Below are 19,440 nucleotides of genomic sequence, written 5' to 3'. Positions count from 1 at the left end.
GTTGCATATATTCCACACATATGTTGCAAGTGCGTTTATCTGGATATTGCATATGTTTACAATGGTTTCAAGTGTTTACAAGTGTTTTGCAAATGTTTCAAGTTTTTAATTTGTCTTAAGATGTTTGTTGTAAGTGTTGCGTCTAAATGTTTCAAAAGTAAATTGGGATTGCATCTCTTTCCTCGCCTTTTGCTGCCTCGCCTTGATGTCTCCTCTGCCTCCAACGCCGCCAGCGAGAAGCGAGCAACTTAGTGATGGCCCCAGTGGTTCTACCGTGGTCTGCTTCACGCTGCTTCTAGCGCCGGCGTTAGTCATCCCCGCGACGCGTTGGGGTGGGGGTCGTCGAGGGTACCGGTGCTGGTGCATTGGGGGTGGGGGATGGGATGTGGGGCACGGGAGGACGCATTCTGTGGGTGGACGTCTGGGCGTTAGCCCTTCACTTGTGTCCTGGTATGGTTCTCTCTCTCTCTTTTCAAATTAGAAACGGAACATTGAAAAGAGATTCATTCATGGACAACTTTTAACGTTTGGCCCAAGATGCAGTTATTGGGCTAGGCTCTCTCGGCCTATGCAATCCAACAGGCCTTATTGACGCTAGTGCCAGCCTACTGGGCCGGCGGGGCTGGATTCTTCGTGAGATCGGACTTTCTTCCCACAGCTTTTGCAGCCTGGCCAACCTCAGTTTCAAGCCACGTATGTACGCCGTGGCGTGCCGGAGAGCAGGGGATCCCGGAGAGCAGAGCAGAGCGCGGAGGCGTGCGGGCGAGTGCGGTTGCCTGCTTTGCTTCCGACGCGCGTGCCCTCGGAATCGGTTGGATTCCCCAATCCCATCGCCATGGCCGCGCCGCCTTCTCCTTCGTCCCCCTCCCCATCCAGCGAGGTCGCCGTCCACAGATTCAGCGGCACCATGGATGCATCATCATCGCCCTCAAGGTATGTGCGCAATGTGAACCCCTCCTTTATGGTCTTGTTTCCTCTTCGATAATCAGGATGGGGATAAGTGGATGGGGCACTCCAGTCTCCACGCCACGGCTGCGGGAAGAGAGAGAAGCACCGAGGGAGCGGAATTGCGGAAACCGAAATTAGCCTATCACAAGCATTGTACTGCGGTCTGTGGAGATGGGTTATTTTTAGCCTATGATCCGAATGGTTCCTTGCTTGTGCTACATAGTTGCGAAATCTCATCAAACCTGGTTCTGAGGGCTGAATAGGAGCAGCCATTCCATGGAATTAATGGCCCCATACAAAGCAAACATGAACAACTAAGCTTGCTAATTTCACGCCTATGATGATTGACTTCAGTTGCTGCTGCTGCTGTTTCATTTTTTTTTTGACTTTATACTACAGTGGGTTCGTAATTACTAGGGATTATACCTGTCTATGCACTCTGTAGTGGACGGTGGGTCCCCCTCTCTACTCCAACCCAACATGAATGCATATACTTTTGGCCCCAAATTCTGGCATTACCATGTATCATTATCACTAGTAAATCTATTTGGCTATATGAAGATGGAAATCAAAATAACCGTCCCATGTACTTCTGTGCACCTATTGTGACATGCACAAGTTAGTCTGTTCTATAAGTCTGTGCTGTCATCTAAGTCATTTATCCAGCTTGAGTAATTGCTTAGGTTCATGCTCTGTTTATAAATTTTTCATTCTCTTGAATTATGGAGCAGGTTTAGCAAGCTACCCTATGATAAACAAGAAAAGTTGTTTAAGCAATTTTCTCTCTTCTGCATGCTCTTTTTTCAGGACCGAGTTGTTGACCATGGTGAAGAAGCACTCGCATTTGATTGGGTGGACAATTGTTGATGCTGAGGATGATGCATCAGATGTGGGAATGGATGATAAATTCTGGCATGAAATGCTTGATCTATTCTTTGTGCGTGGTAGGCAATCAAAAAGAAGTGAAGAGGATGATCTCGTCTTCTTTGTTAATAACATGGTAGGTACTCATTATGGTTCCTGCTGATTTAGTCCTTATTCTTGCTTAATAGGTCAATGTTCTTTGAAAATCCACTACTATTCTTATCTTGATATTACTTGGTGTTGATGCAGAAATTGCATGGTTATGGTTTTAATGATAACATGGAAGATCCGCCTCCTTTTTTTGTACGGAGATGGGCTCCCACGGTAAATGAAGAAATACCTGGTCTACTTTACTTCAGATCACCTGAGACCTAATGCTTATGACTTCATTGCAATAGATTCAAGAAAATATTACATATTTCTTGCTCTTCATTTGTTTTTTTAGTGGCATTTGTACATGAGTTCATTTATTGGGTACTATGAAAAGGTGTGCCTCGGTGTTCCTCTGAATGTGTTTTCCCTGACTGAAAGTTTCAGTGCATATCCTTCATCCTTGTTAGTTTTTAAGTTTACTTGAGTAATGCTGTTTTTCTTTTCTTTTCTTTCACTAACACAATAACTAGCGCTGAATGATAAATGTGTACAATTATCCATTCAAGTTAAAAATTTGCACTGAAAAGTGGACTTATGGCATGAATGTCCTTATATTTTTTTTCCTTAACTAATTGAGGATTCCTACCTGTGTGAATGTCTTCCAACTTACATGCATATACATCAGCACATGGAGATGCAGTATTGTAATTTCATGTTCGTCAGATATCCTAGCCATTGCGCCTATTACATTTGTTTAATATATTGTTAGGTGGGAAACCTCTGATAATAAGTCATGTTCTTTTTGAGTTGATGTGGTAGTTAACATCATCTTTTTTATGTGAAGCAGCTTGAAAAGATCAGTATTAATACAGTGGAGATTGATTGGGAGCGTTCCTTCTATTTGAATTTAATCGCTCACACGTCATACACTGTCACTATTGCAATATTTGGGTATGTTTCTGCAACAGCTCAGTAAAAAACTGCATGCTTAGTAGTTATCCTGAATAATTTGCATACAATTCTATGTATGAACAAAGACAACCTTCATAATGATTTAATAAAGTAATTTCTCTCACTTAAAATGTAATGTAGCAGTTCTGATATGACAACCATGTACAGCTGTCCATCCTCTTGTGTCTTGATTTCTCATCCTCTTTTTGAAATTTGCACAGTTGCACATGATAATTCTTTTGACACATGTTAGGGTAAAAGGTTGAGGATTGGACCCCTGGCATAAATGATTAGCTTACTGAGCAATTAGGACGATCAAAATTACTTTTCTTCATGAGTTTGTTCTGGCATGCTAAAGGACATGAAAATCCTAGATTCTTGTAGCGATAGTTGTCACAGAAAATTAGAATCAGTTGTGATATGATTTTTATCCTTATTGTTTGTGGATACTGTATAGTCACTTGTTCGTATGTTGGTTCTTACGAGCTACTTCCACAGCATTGGAGATCTTCGCAACCGTGCAGCGAAAAGCAAACAGTCGTGTCCAGTTTATAAGGTACAGTAACAATAAGCATTTTCATTTAGTCAGCAGTGATTCTTTTCTAGATGAGCACAGACTAAAACTAAAGTTGTTCCCTTCTGCTTTGTTTGAAACTGCATATCTTCAGTTTTTTACTAATACATTTGAAAAATTATTTGATTTCAACTTTGCAATGACTGAAGGATACCAAATTTAATTCTTTAAGAGATGCCTGCAAATAGTATGATTTACTTCTCCAAGTTACAGTACAATGTTTTTGAGTCGTCGCCTAGGCGACAAGGCGTGGTCGAGGGCCTAGGCGTCGGGGTCGCCACGACCTCAGCGTGTATGGCGTCCGCCTCATAGGATTAGGCGTCGCCTAGGCGCGAAGGGCGTCGGGCGGACGCCTACAACCGCGCCGCGGACGTCAGATGCCGGTCGTAGGGGAAGGGCACCAAAAGGAGCGCGGCCCCGTGGGAAATCGACCGCGCACCCATGGGAAAAGGAAGAGGCGCGGGAAATCGACCACGCGTGCGCCCAGGTAGCCTCTTCGCATGGAAATCGACCGCGCGAGTCATTCACCGCGAGTGCGGGCGAGGGGAGAGGAAGAGAGAAGGCGGCGGACGGACCTCGACCTCCGCTGGGCTGCTACTCTGCTCGTGTCCACCGGTCGGCCGCCCCTGCCGCGGAGCCGGCCTGCATCTCCGCTTGGCCGTCCGCCCCTGCCGTGGAGCTGCTCGCACATCGCTGCTGCGGGCGAGGGGAGAGGAAGAGAGAAGGCGGTGGACGGACCTCGACCTCCGCTGGGCTGCTACTCTGCTCGTGTCCACCGGCCGACCGCCCCTGCCGCGGAGCCGGCCTGCATCTCCGCTTGGCCGTACGCTCTGCCTCCTCGTGCTCTGCTCTGCATCTGCCGTCCGCTCTGCTTGGCCGTCCGCTCTGCCTCCTCGTGCTCTGCTCTGCCGTGCGCTCTGCATCTCCGCTTGGCCCAGGTAGTCTGAATATTGTATACTCTCTGCTCTGCCTCCTCGTTGTATACTCTCTGCTATGCTATGCTCTGCTCTGTCTGCTCTGAATATGGCGTGTGCTCTGCTTTCCCAAACATAAGGCTCAAGAATTGGCAACAAACGAGGTATGTATGTGCTGCACTAGTATATAAAATTCTAGCTTACAACGCCTTACAATGTGTGTATGGCGTCGCCTAGGCGTCCGCCACAAACGCCTAGGCGTTGTGAAGGGGGTCGGGCGCCGCGGTGGCGCGGCGCCTCAAAAACATTGTTACAGTATATATGTGAATTAGACATACCAGTTAAATTAATATCAATCGTTAATCCTAATTACATAGAATTAAGAAAAAAACACACTAATTTCTGTACTTGAAATATGCTCCTGTATGATAGCAAGCTCTACAGTAGATGGTTGTTGCAGAGTCCTCCCTCAAAATTTAATTCCATTATACCCTCTCCATTTCTTATAGCCCTTTGACTGCATGTTTCCTGTATATTCTGCATGAAAAGGAAAGAATCAGAAGCGTCATATAGGGAAGATGCCCCACTTGTACAGCTGACGTTTAGTATTGATGTTGCATCAGAGGTGTTGAGAGGCTTTTATGTTTGTATTAACTAACCTTGTTACATTCTCATTGAAATAGGTTACAAAAACTGTGTACGCGTCTCCTAGCCGTGTAAATTTTCATCTTGACCGAAGGAAGGTAGGGTTCAATTTTGCACCATACTTTGAAAGATGTAGTCTTTTAAGTCCTAATAGGAGCCCATGCATATGTGGACAGGCTGTAGAAACGGTACCTGCATATCCCAACATCTTTTTCTCAGTAGACAACTTTGATGATACTTTTGATGCTGTGGTAAGGTTCTGTGCAATTATATCAAATTTGTAGTTGTACAACATAGTGTCCAGGTAGCATGAATGTTGTAATTGTAAATGCCCATTGTCTGATGGTGCATGATTTCCTTTTGTTGTTTTTCACCATGTTTGTAGTTCCTAAAGTTGACCCTGTTGAGCACTGTGTTCTTCTAAATTAAGCAGGTTTTGTCAGATCCTGAACACTGCTATTGTGTGATTCTCAACGCACATGATGGGGCAGCATTTCCTGAAGAAACCGAGTCCAAGAGTCCTGTTTCAAATATACAGCCTGGAGTTAGCTGTGGGACTGCCCAAGAAAAACCACCAAAGGTTCTTCTCGTAATTCAGAGCAATGAAGGTTTCTGTTTATCATGTCTAGATGTTGGTGACATCAACTATTTAATTTTTTGGTTTAACTTGTTTGTAGAACAGGATTAGGAATCTATCTTTTTTCCAACCAATATATCTATTTCCTAAATAATTTGATTGGTTTCTCAATGAAAGGATGAGCTCAATTGGTTTTCAGCTTATTTCATATTTCACAGAGAGGCAGAGGCCATCTGTGATTGCCTTTACTAAATTTATGGAAGAAAGTTTATGAGCTCTTCTGAAACATCCATACCTACAAAGAATCATAGGAAATAATCAAGTAAATGGTCCTGTTTCTTATACTGTCCCATTGGCACTGTACATAGATTAAGTCACTCCAAATTTGTGCATAGCATCCGGGTACCATTTGTACTGTATAATTCAGCAAGATCTTTGATTGTCATTGCAGAGAACTCTCTTCTCAGGTTATGTGAGCTACCAAAACGTCTGTGAGGCTTATGATGGTGAGCGCTTCATCTATCTACTTTGTTTGTAGGACAAACAATGTTACTTTCATTGTGATATTTAGTATTTGAGTTCACATCTACCTACCGATTGGTGTTTAAGCACCAGTGGCAAGAAAAATATGTTATGCTATTTTTTAATGGATGAACACTTCTCTCACATAATGCTATTTTTTATTTTTACCTACTTAAAATTGATGATTTGTGTAAACCGTAGTGTAAATGTATTCCAGAAGTATTAACATGACATATTCTTATGTGTATTCCTCTTTTGCGATAGCGGGCAGATCAAAATTTGGGAGCTTCTTCTCACTTGGGCATGACCACAATAAGCTTGACAGACTTTTTATGAGGGGCCCAGAGGGACGTGGAGAGGTGGAAGTAGCTGTCTCTAGCATTGCAGGTCTGTTATGTTTAGCATGGGAATACTTCTTCCTTTCAGTCTGTAGACTAGATTTCACTATTTCATATGCCTTTAAAGTACCTGTTGTTAACTTTTGTTGTTATTGTATTAGTTTGTTATAAGAAAGTGCAGGGTACTCTCAACTAAGAAAAATATGATGTGTTTCTGCCTTCCAGACATGTAGGGGCTGTTTGGTTTGAGCCCTGGCCTGGGGAGCTGCACCCAGGCACATGCATCCGACCCCAGGCGTCCAAAAACCAACGCCTGGGATGCATGCCTGTGCCAGGCAGATTTGCCAGGGCGTCAACCAAACTAGCCCGTAAACTACATATGCACATGTTACTATTCAGTCTATTGTAGTATTGTAGCACACTAAATTACATATCAAATTAGTGGTTTCCATTTTGAAATGATGACTGATAGTTCAACATGCAAAACTGTGTAGCAGATTGTTAATGACCCACTATCCTCCTGCAACGTAGCTCACTCAAATCCACATGCAAACTTGTAGCTTTCAATTGCTTGTAATGCAGCTTGTCAACACACAACACATTCTCATTTGGATGTTCCTACTTTTGTTATTAGACCAGAGCCGTGAGAAGTCAAAGAAAGATCCAGGAGATAGCTTTCGGGTTCTTGTTCACAAAGCAGCTTCTGCTGCATCAAAGCTAGCAAAGCATGCTTATGAGTCTGCATCTGCTAATAAACAAATGTACAATGAGCTTGTGCCTCTGAAGTGCTGTTTGATGTCTGTGTCTCTTCCTTGGGACTACATTGCTCATGATCTTTTGCACAAGGTGAGTTTTCTCCATTGTCCTCAATAATCTCAAAATTATCTTCTTTTTTGTTCTGTACTATATAGTTGATGAATTGAACTTGCTCGAAGCTTTACGCTATGATGAAGTTCGTCACAAGAAATGTCGACCTATATGCTTAAAAAATTATACTCGAATAGTCAGTTGAGGTTACCCTGTTTTGCTTGGTATAGCTTCATTTGTACATAATGTTGCTTTAAAATACACTGTAGATTACTTCGTGCTATGTACGTGAATGAACCATATGTGGATTATTTCATGCTCATATTTGAATTAATCAACCTGACGTATTGTTTATGTTAACCAAATTAATCTTTAACATGATTTGTGAAAGTTCTGAAAGATCATGGCAATGAACCAGGACGCACCTCCATTGGATCTATGACGGCAATTCCAGATCTTCACTGCCAGCCATAGGATGATAGGAGGAATCCAAGCGTGACGAAATGTAAGATAAAGAATCAAAGTGGAAGCGACATGTACATGTGTACTTTTAGACCAAATATGTAAAGTGTAGGGTTTGCAACGTACTTGCGCACAAACAATCATACAATGTAGATATCAAAGTTCGGCTAGGCGGCGACTATGCGCGCCTAGTCGCTGGGCGAAGCCCGTCGCCGCGACTAGGGGCATAGTCGCGCATCGCGGCGCGGAGGCGCGCTAGGCGTGTGCGGACGCGGCGCGTAGGCACGTGAGATGAGCAGGAGAGCGGGAGGGGAAAAAAAGCTGCAGCTCGCCTGCGCCGACGGGAGAAGGTGCCGACCGACTGCCGTTGAGCCATGCGGCCGCCTGTGCGGGCCGTGGCAAGGAGCGGCCGCCTGCGGGCCACGGCCGTCTTTCCCCAATCAGCGCTGGCCTGCAGCATCCCACCTCCTCTGTTCCTCTTCCACCATAGAGAGAGAGAGAGAGAGAGAGAGAGAGAGAGAGAGAGAGAGAGGTGGGCGGAGGTAGAGGTAACGGGAGGGAAGAGACAGAGAGATGGGCGGAGGCGGAAGTCACAGAGAGTTGCGGTGGGCGGTGCAGTGCAGGGTGAGGGGCACATGGGCTGCTTGGTGCACGTGGGCTGGGCCAGACCACTTCTTACTCCTTTCTTTTTATTTTTTCCTTTCCTTTTTCTTTATTATTATTTATATACTGCTATGAGTTTGCTCAAAAAAAAATCCATATACTGCTCTGAGCTGCTGTTTTAAAATAATATATAGTAGTTATATATATATATATATATATATATATATATATATATATATATATATATATATATATATAATATATATATATATATATATATATATAATTTATGGCTATATTGCCAAAACGCCTAGGACCGAGTACTCCCGACTAGGCGTTAGGCAATGGGCCAGCGCCTAGATTCCGCCTAGCGCCTAGTTGAACTTTGGTAGATATGAAGTTGTTATTTGTTATTTCTTTGTTCTGTCTTTATATAAGTATCACACACAGCATGCATGCCTTACAGAACTTAATTGTGTTCCTTGAATGGAAGGTTTATGTTTAAAGACCCTGCTATCAAGTTTATGTGTAGGCCCTGTTTGAAACCACCTGTCTTGTGTACGGATTTCAATCTGATCACGATTTTCTCATAAGCTGCTGTTTGAAGAAAATGCAGTACCTGCACATAAGTAGGATGGACCTCAGATGTCTGTCTTCTATGCTTGTGGGATACTGAGGTCATCCAAAGATAGGCGCGGGTCCACATAGTCACCATGATTATCCAAAATCCACCTCCGGACATTGGAAAAATCCTTCAAATAACGGATGAAAAAAATCACGGTGACATACCTTGTAGAAAAAAAAAACTTTACAACACCATATGCCTTGTACAAGAAAAAATCATTGCCATATGACTTCAAGAAGAAAACTCATTGTTGTACTATATTACATGTAAGGAAAAAGTCTATATAATCCTCAACTATTCAGTATGGACTACTTCATCTCCAAAACTATAAAACCGGATTTTCTACCCCTTAACTTTCCAAAACCTATAACCCCCCAGCGGTTTTGGACGGTGGTTTTTCTACACATAACGGTGGTTTTGTCTTTTTTTCTTTTTATTTATTTCCGCTAAATCTTTGAAAAATCATAGTAAATTACAGAAAAATCATAAAATAGAAAATCCAATTTTGTTGGACTCCAAGTGAGTAGATCTACACAGTGAACATATAATGTTGTATGCTTTAGTACAAAGTTTTTGTTGTAGCTTTAGATCTATGTTTTTCCGTATTTAATTGGAATACTTCATAGCTGCAATTTCTATAGTCCAATTGTGGTGAAAATTTTATGATGGGGCTAATTATTGTTTGCTTGAACTATAGTAAAAATTTAATACTCATTGAATCATGTATAACTTAGTTATAGATAAAACATAGATTTAATAAGCATAAACCTAAATAAATCCGAGGATACAGATCAGATTGAGCCCATAACGGAGGGTTGCAATTATATATATTTTCCGTTTGGTTTTGCTGCCTTTGTTCGATTTTCTAGTCTGGTGGTTTCTTTCATCAGGTGCCGAAATGTAAGCATTAGGAATGACTGCGGTCCTAAAAATGTGTATAACCTGTCCTGTAGAAGGCATAATCCATTTTGATGGATACACTCCACGGAGTTTTCATTCATATTTTTTTTAAATTACATAGTACAATATAGAATCTCACAACATACTCACCTCTATAAACACACGCAAGTAAACCCTACCTCTATGAGCTTCTTCAAAGACCAGGTTGAAAGCACATCAAGACAGGTTGAACGAAAATCAGTTTTTTTTTTCTTCAAGCACCTTCATTGTACACTCTCATCATCTGAGTCTGATGTAGTGGTTAGCTCTCATCCTGCGGCTATCTCCGAGGGTAGCTGTAGCTGCGGCGGTGGATATTCGAGGTGGCAGAGCGCAGTCATCGCTTGATCAAGGTATTAAATAGCGTATAGCGGGTTGGTAGCGGATTGACGTCGAGGTAGCGGATTGCGGATTGCGGATGATATTGCGGATGATAAGTTCTAATAACAGCATTTGATAATCTCACATAATTTTAAATACATATATCATAAATAATGAGTATAAATAGACATTTAATTGCACTCAAAGAATTGATGTCTCACATATTTAAATTAATAAAACAAACATGGTGTTCCGCGTATTAAATCATCACATTAAGAGTTTACAAAGAAACATATTATTTGCTTCCATGCTACTGCGGCCTGCTACGTGTAATTACAGCCCGCAATATCGGTTGCTATTTAAAATTGTGGCCGCAAAGTTCCAGGCTGCAAAGTTCAGAGCGCTACCTCGTAGCGGTAATGGCAATGGGACGCTACTGCAATTGCGGCAGCTACCACCGCTATTTATTACCTTGCGGTTGATGCACGGATAGCTGGTCGGGGTAGTCTTTGTTCACGCACCACAGGCCCACAATCAACGCGCGCTCCATCTGATCTGCGTCGAACTCGCCATGGAGGCCTGGATCCGCTGCGTCAAGGAGGGCGCCCTGGCCGTACAGCTCCCAGACCCACCGCACGAGATGGAAGGAGCTATCACCGTCGTCCTCCCGACCGCTGGCGATCTCAAAGGACGAGGACCCCAAAGCTGTAGACGTCGATTCCAGTAGTGACGTACCTGGTGGTTCCCAGTATTCTTGTGAATTTGTGGCCGATGATGGGTGTACACCCAAAGTCCCCCAGCCTCGCATTGAAAGACGGGTCAAGCATAACGTTGCTAGGCCTAATGTTCCCGTGGATGACAACAGGACTACATTCCTTTTGCATGTAGAGCAAGGCGTCGCATATGTCATGAATAATCCTATACCTGCAGTAAGTTTATTTGGCGAGGTCAAAAACACATGATGAGTTCTAGCTCTGTGATATATATAGAGCTAGAGTCCTTAATTACCTAATTGGCCATGTTTAGGATGGATCCTGAACTAGAGAGAGAGAGAGAGAGAGTCCTGGAGGCTGCCGTTCGTCAACAACTCATAGACAAGCAAGAGCTCGTTGTCGGCTTCGTGACACCACCCAATCAACTGGACAATGCTGCGATGCCTCAACTGGCTGCGGATGCGTAGTTGCTCCGCGATTATTTTCATTCTCTCCTCCCCCATGGATGAAGGAATGAAGATCTTTTTGATGGCCACCTGGAGCCCCCGATCGTGCAGGAACCCTCGGTAGAAATACCCACCGAGCTTCTTAACTTTAGAGAATCCACGAGTCGCCTCACACAGTTCCTTGTAACTGAACATCGGAGGCGCTCCGGGTATAACAAGAGTCCCTGCATGGGTTCGCAGCTCGCAATAAATACTGTTGTTGTTGACATCACGTTGAACAAAAACATATCCATGCTAGTAATCTAGGGAAACAAAATTTGCAAACCATTTTACTGAAAGGGAAAAGAGATATTTTATTTTCTGATGAGAAGGACATTCTGTTTCACTTCCCTTTTAATTTATACTCCCTTTATTCCGGAACGATAGATAAACATATATATTTTGATAAAAAAAAGTCTTACAAAATAGATTTTATCCTTCAGTTTCTCAAATATAAATTTTCTTTTCTGAGCAAGAGGGGAGGGTCAATTTAAATGGATTCTTATGACAGTACGATTTCAAAACAGCCTTTTTAGCTGAATGGACTTGTTACAGCCCTCTTTGGTAAAGCTTTTATATATGGTAAGCGCTTCTCTTTAAAAAAGATGTACAAATAGAGAAAAAATGGTCAGGATAAACTAGCATGACCTAGCTTTTACGTTTTACGTATATGGAAAAAAGTACAATAAGAAAAAGCTGCAGAAAAGCATACAATCTGGCCTTTAATTTTAGCTCATTTTAGACAATAGCAACTTCGTATAATCCCAACTCAGAAATGAGCATGGTTTATATGATCATTAAGTAGGATGTCAACTAAGTTAAATGGTGATGTGTTTATGATACCAAATAAGTATCATTAGTTATCATGAAATATATTTTCATACTCTACCTATTTGGTGTCATAAATATTGATGTTCTTTCTTTTAAGTTTGGTCAAACTTGAAATGGTTTGACTTAGGACAAACATAGAACATCACATATTTTGGGATGGAGTATTATATATATAGCTTTCTATCTTTTTAAAATTTTCCTACCATTTTTCACGTGTGCAGAGTATGGTTTCCTACCATTTTTCACGTGTGCAGAGTATGGAAAAATCATTTTTATTTACGAAACAAATGGAGAACAAAACCGATCCTTGCAGAGAAAAAAAAGCGAGGAATTGGTCAAATATGAAAGGGGATAGTACTAATGAAACATGCAACTGATGCTCACCTGTACTTTTGTGGGTACCTCCGTAGGTAAGATACCTACCCATCTGATGAAACATGCCGTTGTATACATTCTGTGTCACCACTTGCCAAGCGTTTCTTCTGGCTTCCCTACCATTTCTTCTGGCTTCCATGTCGATTGAGGAACCTAAATATTCATATTATTGATAAAAGCATGAGTTTGATGCTACTATATCTAACTATTTTTGTTTGGCACAGCTGTGTTAGCTGCTGCAGCTCTCCCGGTAAACACTGTACTAGCAGCGGCTTATGGCAGCAACAGCAGAGCTTTTTAGCTGCAACGAATAAGGATAATATATTCTCATAGAGTGTCGATGTCCTAACTAGCTAGCTTATATTTGGGATCTTGTTGACTGAAAATCATGTTATGTGAACTACATAAACCAATACACTTTGTATACAGCTAACAAAAAGAAGCATTTTTTATTCATTTCTCATATATTTCAGGTACCTGATTTTTTATTGTTATTCAGACAACATATAATTTTTGTCATTATTTAACTATACAAAAAATATAAATTACCCTTTTAACTAAAATATGGCAACTCTTTTTTTACACACCGAAAGGTACCATGCCACCTTTTATTGTCTCTTCAAAGAAAAGGTGGTAGTAATGCAATAATATATTTATATATACCTTCCGAAGTTTTGGCCACAAAATGGCATTTTAGTGTATTTCGACTTCTTAAACCTAACAGAATGGCACTTGGACAAAATGTCTTTGTTTACGTCCACTTACTGGGGTCAGAGTGGGTTCAATAATTCAGATGCAAGTTTATTCAGTTTGTTGGAATGCTGTTGGTAACTAGGAATTGAAATCCCATGATTTGAGCCACTCATATTTTATTTTCCTAATAAAAGTGTGTTAACCATATCGATGTGCTATGGCGATGTTTAAAAACATTAGCAGAAATTATGTGACCTTATCTTGATATTGTTAATTAAGTGTCTCCAACAAACTCTCCATGTTAATCTACATGAGATGCGCTACAAAAAAAATGATAGAACGTAGAGATTTCCACAAAAACCATACACATCGGGCCATCAAGGTATAGATTATAATCACCTTTGATAAGCCATTAGATATATTATGTTTTCAAAAAATATAACTATCTTTGCCATTATGAAAAATAATATAAAGTAACCATCTAAATCCACATTTAAGTTACCAACATATTCTATTATGCCATTATTAAATATAATCTAAAGTACGTGATCCTAACTTTGCATCAATCATCATGCCATTATGATAGATAATCTAATTATAACCCCTTAAATTTGCATCCAAATTATCACATCTGTTACCACTAAAGATAAACTAAAGCATCCCTTAAATTTGCATCCAAATTATCACATCTGCTACCACTAAAGATAAACTAAAACATCCCATAAAGTGTACATTTAAACAATAAACATCATTTGCATCAACACAGTGACAAAAGGTATCTGTGACCTCCATAATCTTTGATATTTCTAGGATAAACACTGATTATTAGTCTTAATTATTCTCTTCAGGTTAGTATTGTTGGTCCCTCTTAGATCTTATTTCAAGCTCTATTGCTTACCTTGAGCACTATGGCCTAGTACCAAAATTAATGTGTACGCCATCATAGTAATTAAGAGTATAGTCTACAACCTAAAATCATTATTTTTAATAAAATGCAAAGCAATTTTTTGAATAAAGGTAAAAATAAGAACAAGAGTTTCATTTAACTTGAGAATAGAAAATTGTAGCAACTAATAAGATTAAAAAAACTGAAATTCAAAACCTAGATTTATAATATCGTAAGACATGGGATGCAACAAGAAACACTATAATTTAAGCCAAGTCTTCAACTAAATACATATTAAAGACAGGTGAAGGCGCCATGTAGAGGGAGAAAAACTATGGATATTGATTGATGCAAATACAAAGTACTCTGTCTGCTAACAAAATCATGTCGCTTAGGGAAAGATTTGGTCAAACCTTAAAACTTACAAACAGCAATAGCTTCTAAATTATTCAGTTTGGAAACATGTAAGATATATGTGTAGGTTTGTATTGGAAAACACTTGCAAAATCTCATTATTGTGAAGGGTTTTAATAATACATTTTTTAGAAGATAATACTTGTCAACTATGTGCATAAATCTCATGGAAAAACTAACTTTATAAGATGTAAGTTTTAAACGAGCTTCTAAAGTCATAATAGCTTCTATTGCTCCTCCCACGACTGTCTTGAGTATCGCTCTCATCACTAGAGGCACTAGGTCTAAGTGTGGACCTACCTAGGTGCCATCCAACAAGTCGGATAGGCCATACATCGAGTGATCTAGCTCCATACCGGTGTGGTGACCTAATTAAGCGTCAATACATAGTAATTGATTAGTTTACCATTACTGGATAGAAATTAATGAGTAAATGCATGCATATTGTGTTTGAAAATAAATAAACATAAGAAGAGCACAAAGATAACTATTTTTTATTAGCTGTTGGTCTTGTCTTTTATTATTGTAGCTGTGTGTAGGAGCACAGGTTGGACTCATGTAGGAAAAAAATAATTGGGAGCACAGTTCCTAGTTAAGCATGGTTGCAAATAAGAAATGCACATATATAATTAAGTCAACCGGACCTTGTGGTTGCAGTTCCTCGAGTGTGAGTGATTGGGTAACGTGTTGAAGAGATAACCGATTCCTGCAAATTCTTACAGTGAAGCACCAAATTACTCCAATGATAATCTATGGAATCTGATAATAAACTGAAAAGAATTTAATTACATACTCAGGCAACCTGCTTTGAGTTGGGGCAGCATCATTGCTCCCATCCTCATGCACCTCATTGGTAGCCTGTCAGTGGAGGAAATTTCTTAAGACATTCTTGACATATACTCCGTATGAAGTATGAAGGCACTGAAAAGGGAAGATACCTGCCGGGCGCCGACGGCGGCAACAAGGGTGATCATGGGGATTAGGTTGATGTAGCGGTCGATCTCCTCCTGCGCCAGCCGAAGCTTGGAGGCCACCTCCGCGCCAGTAAACATCTGATAGATCTGGCTTGTGTTCTCTTGTCGCTGGGCGCAGGACCTGACGAGCTTGTACGCACGGAAAAGAGCGGCGTCCAGCAGCTCCAGCGGCCTCCGCGTCTCCAGGTGCTGCCTGAGCGCCGGGATGTCCAGCTTCCGGAGCAGATCGGCGACGATCAGAACGTGCTGGGCCAGCTGCTGGCACAGATCCCTGTTGCGGCGTGCGGTGTGCGCCGCCTGCACGATCATGTTCACCAGGCCGAACGCGTCGACGCCGGTGACCTGCATCACGCTCGCCGCCTGCCCCACCCTATCCCAGCTGGACGATGCCATATATGCAATTGTTGTTTGAGGATGACTTATGAACTGCGAGCATGTGGGATTACAAGTGAATACGAGTGATTAGATTCAGTAACAAAAGTAAGTATCGATCACGGAGCAGGCAAAAATTATGGCACCTTGGAAAAGACACCAGCAGGTCGAGCAAAGATCACAGCTCAACCTTCATCGAGTAGCTCAATTGGATTTGCACTTGCAGCAGCAGGTCTTCCGCCTGCTTGTTTGTAGATCAGCTACAGGCCAACCTTCATGTTCATCTCTCGAAAGTCTTATCCGGTTGTTGGAGCTCGCGTTTGCAGGGTGATGGCTAGTAAAACGCGTCTTAGAAGTCCGTAGGAAACTGCCGGTATCCGGAAATGCCCCCTATTCAGGTCCCGGTGCCAGATAGCTAACTCTGTGTCCTCACATGACAAGTGCTAAGGTAGGACCTTGACACCAACTCGTATGTATTCTCTCGGTCCAAAAAAGAGTTTTACTGGGGTTTGTATCGATCAAACGTTATTAAGTTTAAATAAATTTGTAGAAAATATTAGCAATATTTATATCTTTAAATAAGTTTACTATAGAAATATGTTTAACAATTCATATAATGATACTAATTATGTACCATAAATATTAATATTTTCTCATACATATTTGGTCAAAGTTAAAAACATTGACTTCTCCAGAAGTGAGAATTGTTAGAAAATTAGGCATTTTTCATATTTAATTTAATCTAGAAAAATAGCAGTAAATTCGTGACAATAAATATGTGCACGTGTGAACTACCAGTGACAAATATGATGAATATACTGATCATGTTTAAGAGCACAAAAACCTTACTGAACATAGAGACAGTAAGATTAGAAGTATACCCAGCGGAGGGACCCATGCTCAAGGCACCGGTTGCTCCACGCACACTAGTTGACATAGTGCGTTGCTTAATGTCGCGGACCACAGTCAATGCAGGATGATATTCGCAGTGCAGTCCCTCAAACGCCTACCAAGAAGTAGACGAACCGAGAAAAAAGAAGAAGACGTCGGCAATCACCAGGAAGAAACGAGCAGTCACGGAGACGCTCCCCAAAAATCTGATCGCTTACACACCCGAGCAGGTGTCGCTATACAGACGACGGTTCTGGAGGCTTGCTCTCCCAACACTCCGTGCGCGCAGAGGATTGGGACGGTGAAACTCAATAGAAGAACGATGATGCCGGTTGTGTTGTATCTCGTACGCGCAGTTGAAGGCAAGCGCTCCTTTTTATAAGCACAGAAGGTTGAAGGTGAAGTGTAGAGAATGAACATGGACGTCATGAAGCGTCCATCAATTACTAGTAACATCCGCCATAAATATGGGGATTACTAGTAACTACAACTATAACCATGGGAGTTACTAGTAACCATAGCCATAATTATGACCGTTACAAGTTCAGCTATCAACTATATTCAGTCCACCATTTTATTGCACCTAGCATCTAATATGGCCTTAGAATTTATTTAATTTAATTATTAAATAAAATATGAGTCATACCCACATTAAATCTAACAAGAATGACATTTTTTTATGGGGCCGAGGAAGGACATGCAGAGCTTTATATTTTTCATATTGGTTTTAATCATGCGCAATATACATATCGGGCCTTCAAAATTTTGTCGCTTTTGCCTCTTCCACTCGTCCATAATTCTATGTCTTCTTTTTATATAATTCTTCATGCCTTAACATTTCACCTTGCTATGACCAATTTGTCCTAGAAGATAAAATACCATTAATACACCACACCTTATCATGCCCAAACAAGTGGCCAAGCAAAAACTTCAAACAAACAAATCAATAACATTCTACAAAATACCATAGGAGAGATAGGGAAGGTGTGAAAGAACAAGCTTCTTGGTGCGCTTTAAGAATATATAGGGCCGCATATGAGACACACATTGGGATGTTACCTTATCAGCTCATATATGGCAAGACCTACTACCATCTCTCGTCCGAGTTGGAATTTAGAGCTCATTGACCAATCAAGAAGTTGAACATGAATTTTCAACAAGCCAAGAGAAATAGACAAATGCAATTGTCTGAGCTTGAGGAATGGACTGAGAAGGCATACCATAGTGTCAACATTTACAAGGAAAGAATCAAACGATGCCCAATAAAAGGCTCAAGAAGAAAGAACTCAAGTAAGGTGACAAGTTACTACTATTCAACTCAAGAATAAGGCTATTCATGCATGGAAAGGTAAGAAGCAAGTGGGATGGTCCATTCGAAGTTGTCAACAAGTCATCACATGGAGCCATCATACTTCAAAGGAACAAATGATTTAAGGTAAATGGACAATGCTTAAAAGTTTACCTTGAACCCAATAAACATGAAAACGAAGAAGTGGATGTGATTAAATTTGTTCAACTTTGCTAACACATTGCTCAAACTTAACTTTACAATCATGATTTCTTCTTGTGCTTGTTTATAGTCAACTCTTTTATATTTCTAGTTGCCTTAAACATTAGAAGTGTACATGTAAATTTGTGGCATGTGTGGGCACTAGGTGTTGGGTTCGCCAAACCTAGTCTATGTCACCCAACCTAGCACAAAAGTGGAGTAAAACAACAATGGGTTTGAATGACCTCATTTTTCTTTAAAATCCTGGCTGAACTCACCTTCTTCTTCTTCTCACCTAAAAGCCTTCATCCCCAAAGCCGAAACCACCCTTGCTAATTGTTGAATGCACCCTAGCATTACTCCAAGAACCCAACCTTTGGCCATCCTAGACCCCTTCTAGGGAAAACCCTCTATCCAAAACTTCATGGAAAACATGGAGGAGATCAAGGCCATCTCGATGGTGCCTCTAGTCATCATGCCATTGGAGGGGGAGGTCGAGAGGTCTTATCCTAGGCTGGGCGATCACCCTAGAGGTCTGCCAACCCAGGGTGAGGCCCATTTGCCTCTCCTACTCTATTGCCCAATCCCTTTCTTTGAAGAGGACATTAGGGAAGGAATGGTCGTGCACCCCATTGTCCAGAAGGCCATCTACAAGGTCTCTTGGCCACAAGAAGCCCCTAGTGGTTCACTTTTTCCAACTCCTAATCCTAAGGGGGGCAAGAGTCTTGTCAAGGTGGTGAGCACTAGATCGGGGGATTGAAAAGGATGAGTTGATGGATAGAGGGGTGAATAGCCTATTAAAGTTTCCTTCAAGCCACAACACAACTAGGCACAAGTATTAATATTAAAGGTGCGCCCTAATAACACCTAGTCTACAAGCCAAGCAAGCACTCCTACACAAGTCTAGTGAAGTAAGAGCTAAAGCATCTAAGCTACTCACTAGAACAAACAACTAACAAATAGGAGCACAAGCTACACTAAGAACTACTCTAGCAAGAACAACTATACTAAAACAAACAAGAGCTACTCAACTACATAAGCAAAAGAGCACAACAAGTAAGGATCAAGTGTAGAAGACACAAACCACTAGGACAAAGATGATGCAAGATTTTTCCCTGAGGTTTAGTAGCTTGC

At 41.2% G+C, this 19,440-nt stretch overlaps 2 protein-coding genes across 11 annotated transcripts; one reads left to right on the top strand and one right to left on the bottom strand.

The window, feature by feature from the left end:
• The first annotated feature begins 671 nt into the window (after positions 1 to 671).
• Positions 672 to 8,411, top strand: LOC136526903 (uncharacterized). Of its 3 annotated transcripts, none has more exons than XM_066519480.1 (12): positions 672 to 933; positions 1,756 to 1,948; positions 2,062 to 2,136; positions 2,750 to 2,856; positions 3,355 to 3,412; positions 5,028 to 5,087; positions 5,166 to 5,240; positions 5,420 to 5,569; positions 6,018 to 6,072; positions 6,353 to 6,475; positions 7,061 to 7,272; positions 7,652 to 8,411. In XM_066519480.1, exons 1-12 carry the CDS (start codon positions 836 to 838, stop codon positions 7,673 to 7,675), a joined length of 1,230 nt encoding a protein of 409 aa, XP_066375577.1. In that variant the 5' UTR covers positions 672 to 835; the 3' UTR covers positions 7,676 to 8,411. The 3 variants fall into 3 exon arrangements, with proteins under 3 accessions (XP_066375577.1, XP_066375581.1, XP_066375585.1); XM_066519484.1 differs by having other exon boundaries at positions 674 to 933; positions 2,753 to 2,856; positions 7,652 to 8,408; XM_066519488.1 differs by having other exon boundaries at positions 675 to 933; positions 2,753 to 2,856; positions 5,423 to 5,569; positions 7,652 to 8,406.
• LOC136526927 (protein MID1-COMPLEMENTING ACTIVITY 1-like) lies at positions 3,419 to 16,322 on the bottom strand. Of its 8 annotated transcripts, none has more exons than XR_010776643.1 (7): positions 16,073 to 16,321; positions 15,519 to 15,980; positions 15,374 to 15,438; positions 15,225 to 15,295; positions 12,597 to 12,740; positions 8,918 to 9,050; positions 3,419 to 4,881 (listed from the first exon to the last, which is right to left on the bottom strand). XR_010776643.1 is itself a non-coding variant. In XM_066519526.1 (7 exons), the coding sequence occupies exons 2-7, from the start codon at positions 15,945 to 15,947 to the stop codon at positions 9,658 to 9,660; spliced, it is 963 nt and encodes a 320-aa protein (XP_066375623.1). In that variant the 5' UTR covers positions 15,948 to 15,980; positions 16,073 to 16,321; the 3' UTR covers positions 9,086 to 9,657. The 8 variants fall into 8 exon arrangements, 7 of the variants coding, with proteins under 7 accessions (XP_066375623.1, XP_066375596.1, XP_066375601.1 ...); XM_066519526.1 differs by lacking the exons at positions 3,419 to 4,881; positions 8,918 to 9,050 and adding exons at positions 9,086 to 9,691; positions 11,347 to 11,566; XM_066519517.1 differs by lacking the exons at positions 3,419 to 4,881; positions 8,918 to 9,050 and adding exons at positions 10,968 to 11,107; positions 11,192 to 11,566 and having other exon boundaries at positions 16,073 to 16,320.
• Between the last annotated feature and the right edge of the window lie 3,118 nt (positions 16,323 to 19,440).

This window comes from Miscanthus floridulus, chromosome 2 (assembly GCF_019320115.1).
Source record: "Miscanthus floridulus cultivar M001 chromosome 2, ASM1932011v1, whole genome shotgun sequence".
Classification (NCBI taxonomy): Eukaryota; Viridiplantae; Streptophyta; class Magnoliopsida; order Poales; family Poaceae; genus Miscanthus; species Miscanthus floridulus.
The sequence above is the reverse complement of the archived record's forward strand: the minus strand, read 5'-3'. Positions and strand labels throughout refer to the sequence as shown.

Coding starts and splice junctions, on each gene's coding strand:
- LOC136526903 (XM_066519480.1), top strand. CDS start 836: ATGGCCGCGCCGCCTTCTCCTTCGTCCCCCTCCCCATCCAGCGAGGTC. Junction 1,949..2,061: donor TCTTCTTTGTTAATAACATG/GTAGGTACTCAT, acceptor GTGTTGATGCAG/AAATTGCATGGTTATGGTTT. Junction 5,241..5,419: donor ATGATACTTTTGATGCTGTG/GTAAGGTTCTGT, acceptor TTCTAAATTAAG/CAGGTTTTGTCAGATCCTGA.
- LOC136526927 (XM_066519499.1), bottom strand. CDS start 15,947: ATGGCATCGTCCAGCTGGGATAGGGTGGGGCAGGCGGCGAGCGTGATG. Junction 15,296..15,373: donor ACTCAAAGCAGGTTGCCTGA/GTATGTAATTAA, acceptor CTTCACTGTAAG/AATTTGCAGGAATCGGTTAT. Junction 11,108..12,596: donor AGGTACCCACAAAAGTACAG/GTGAGCATCAGT, acceptor AACTTACTGCAG/GTATAGGATTATTCATGACA.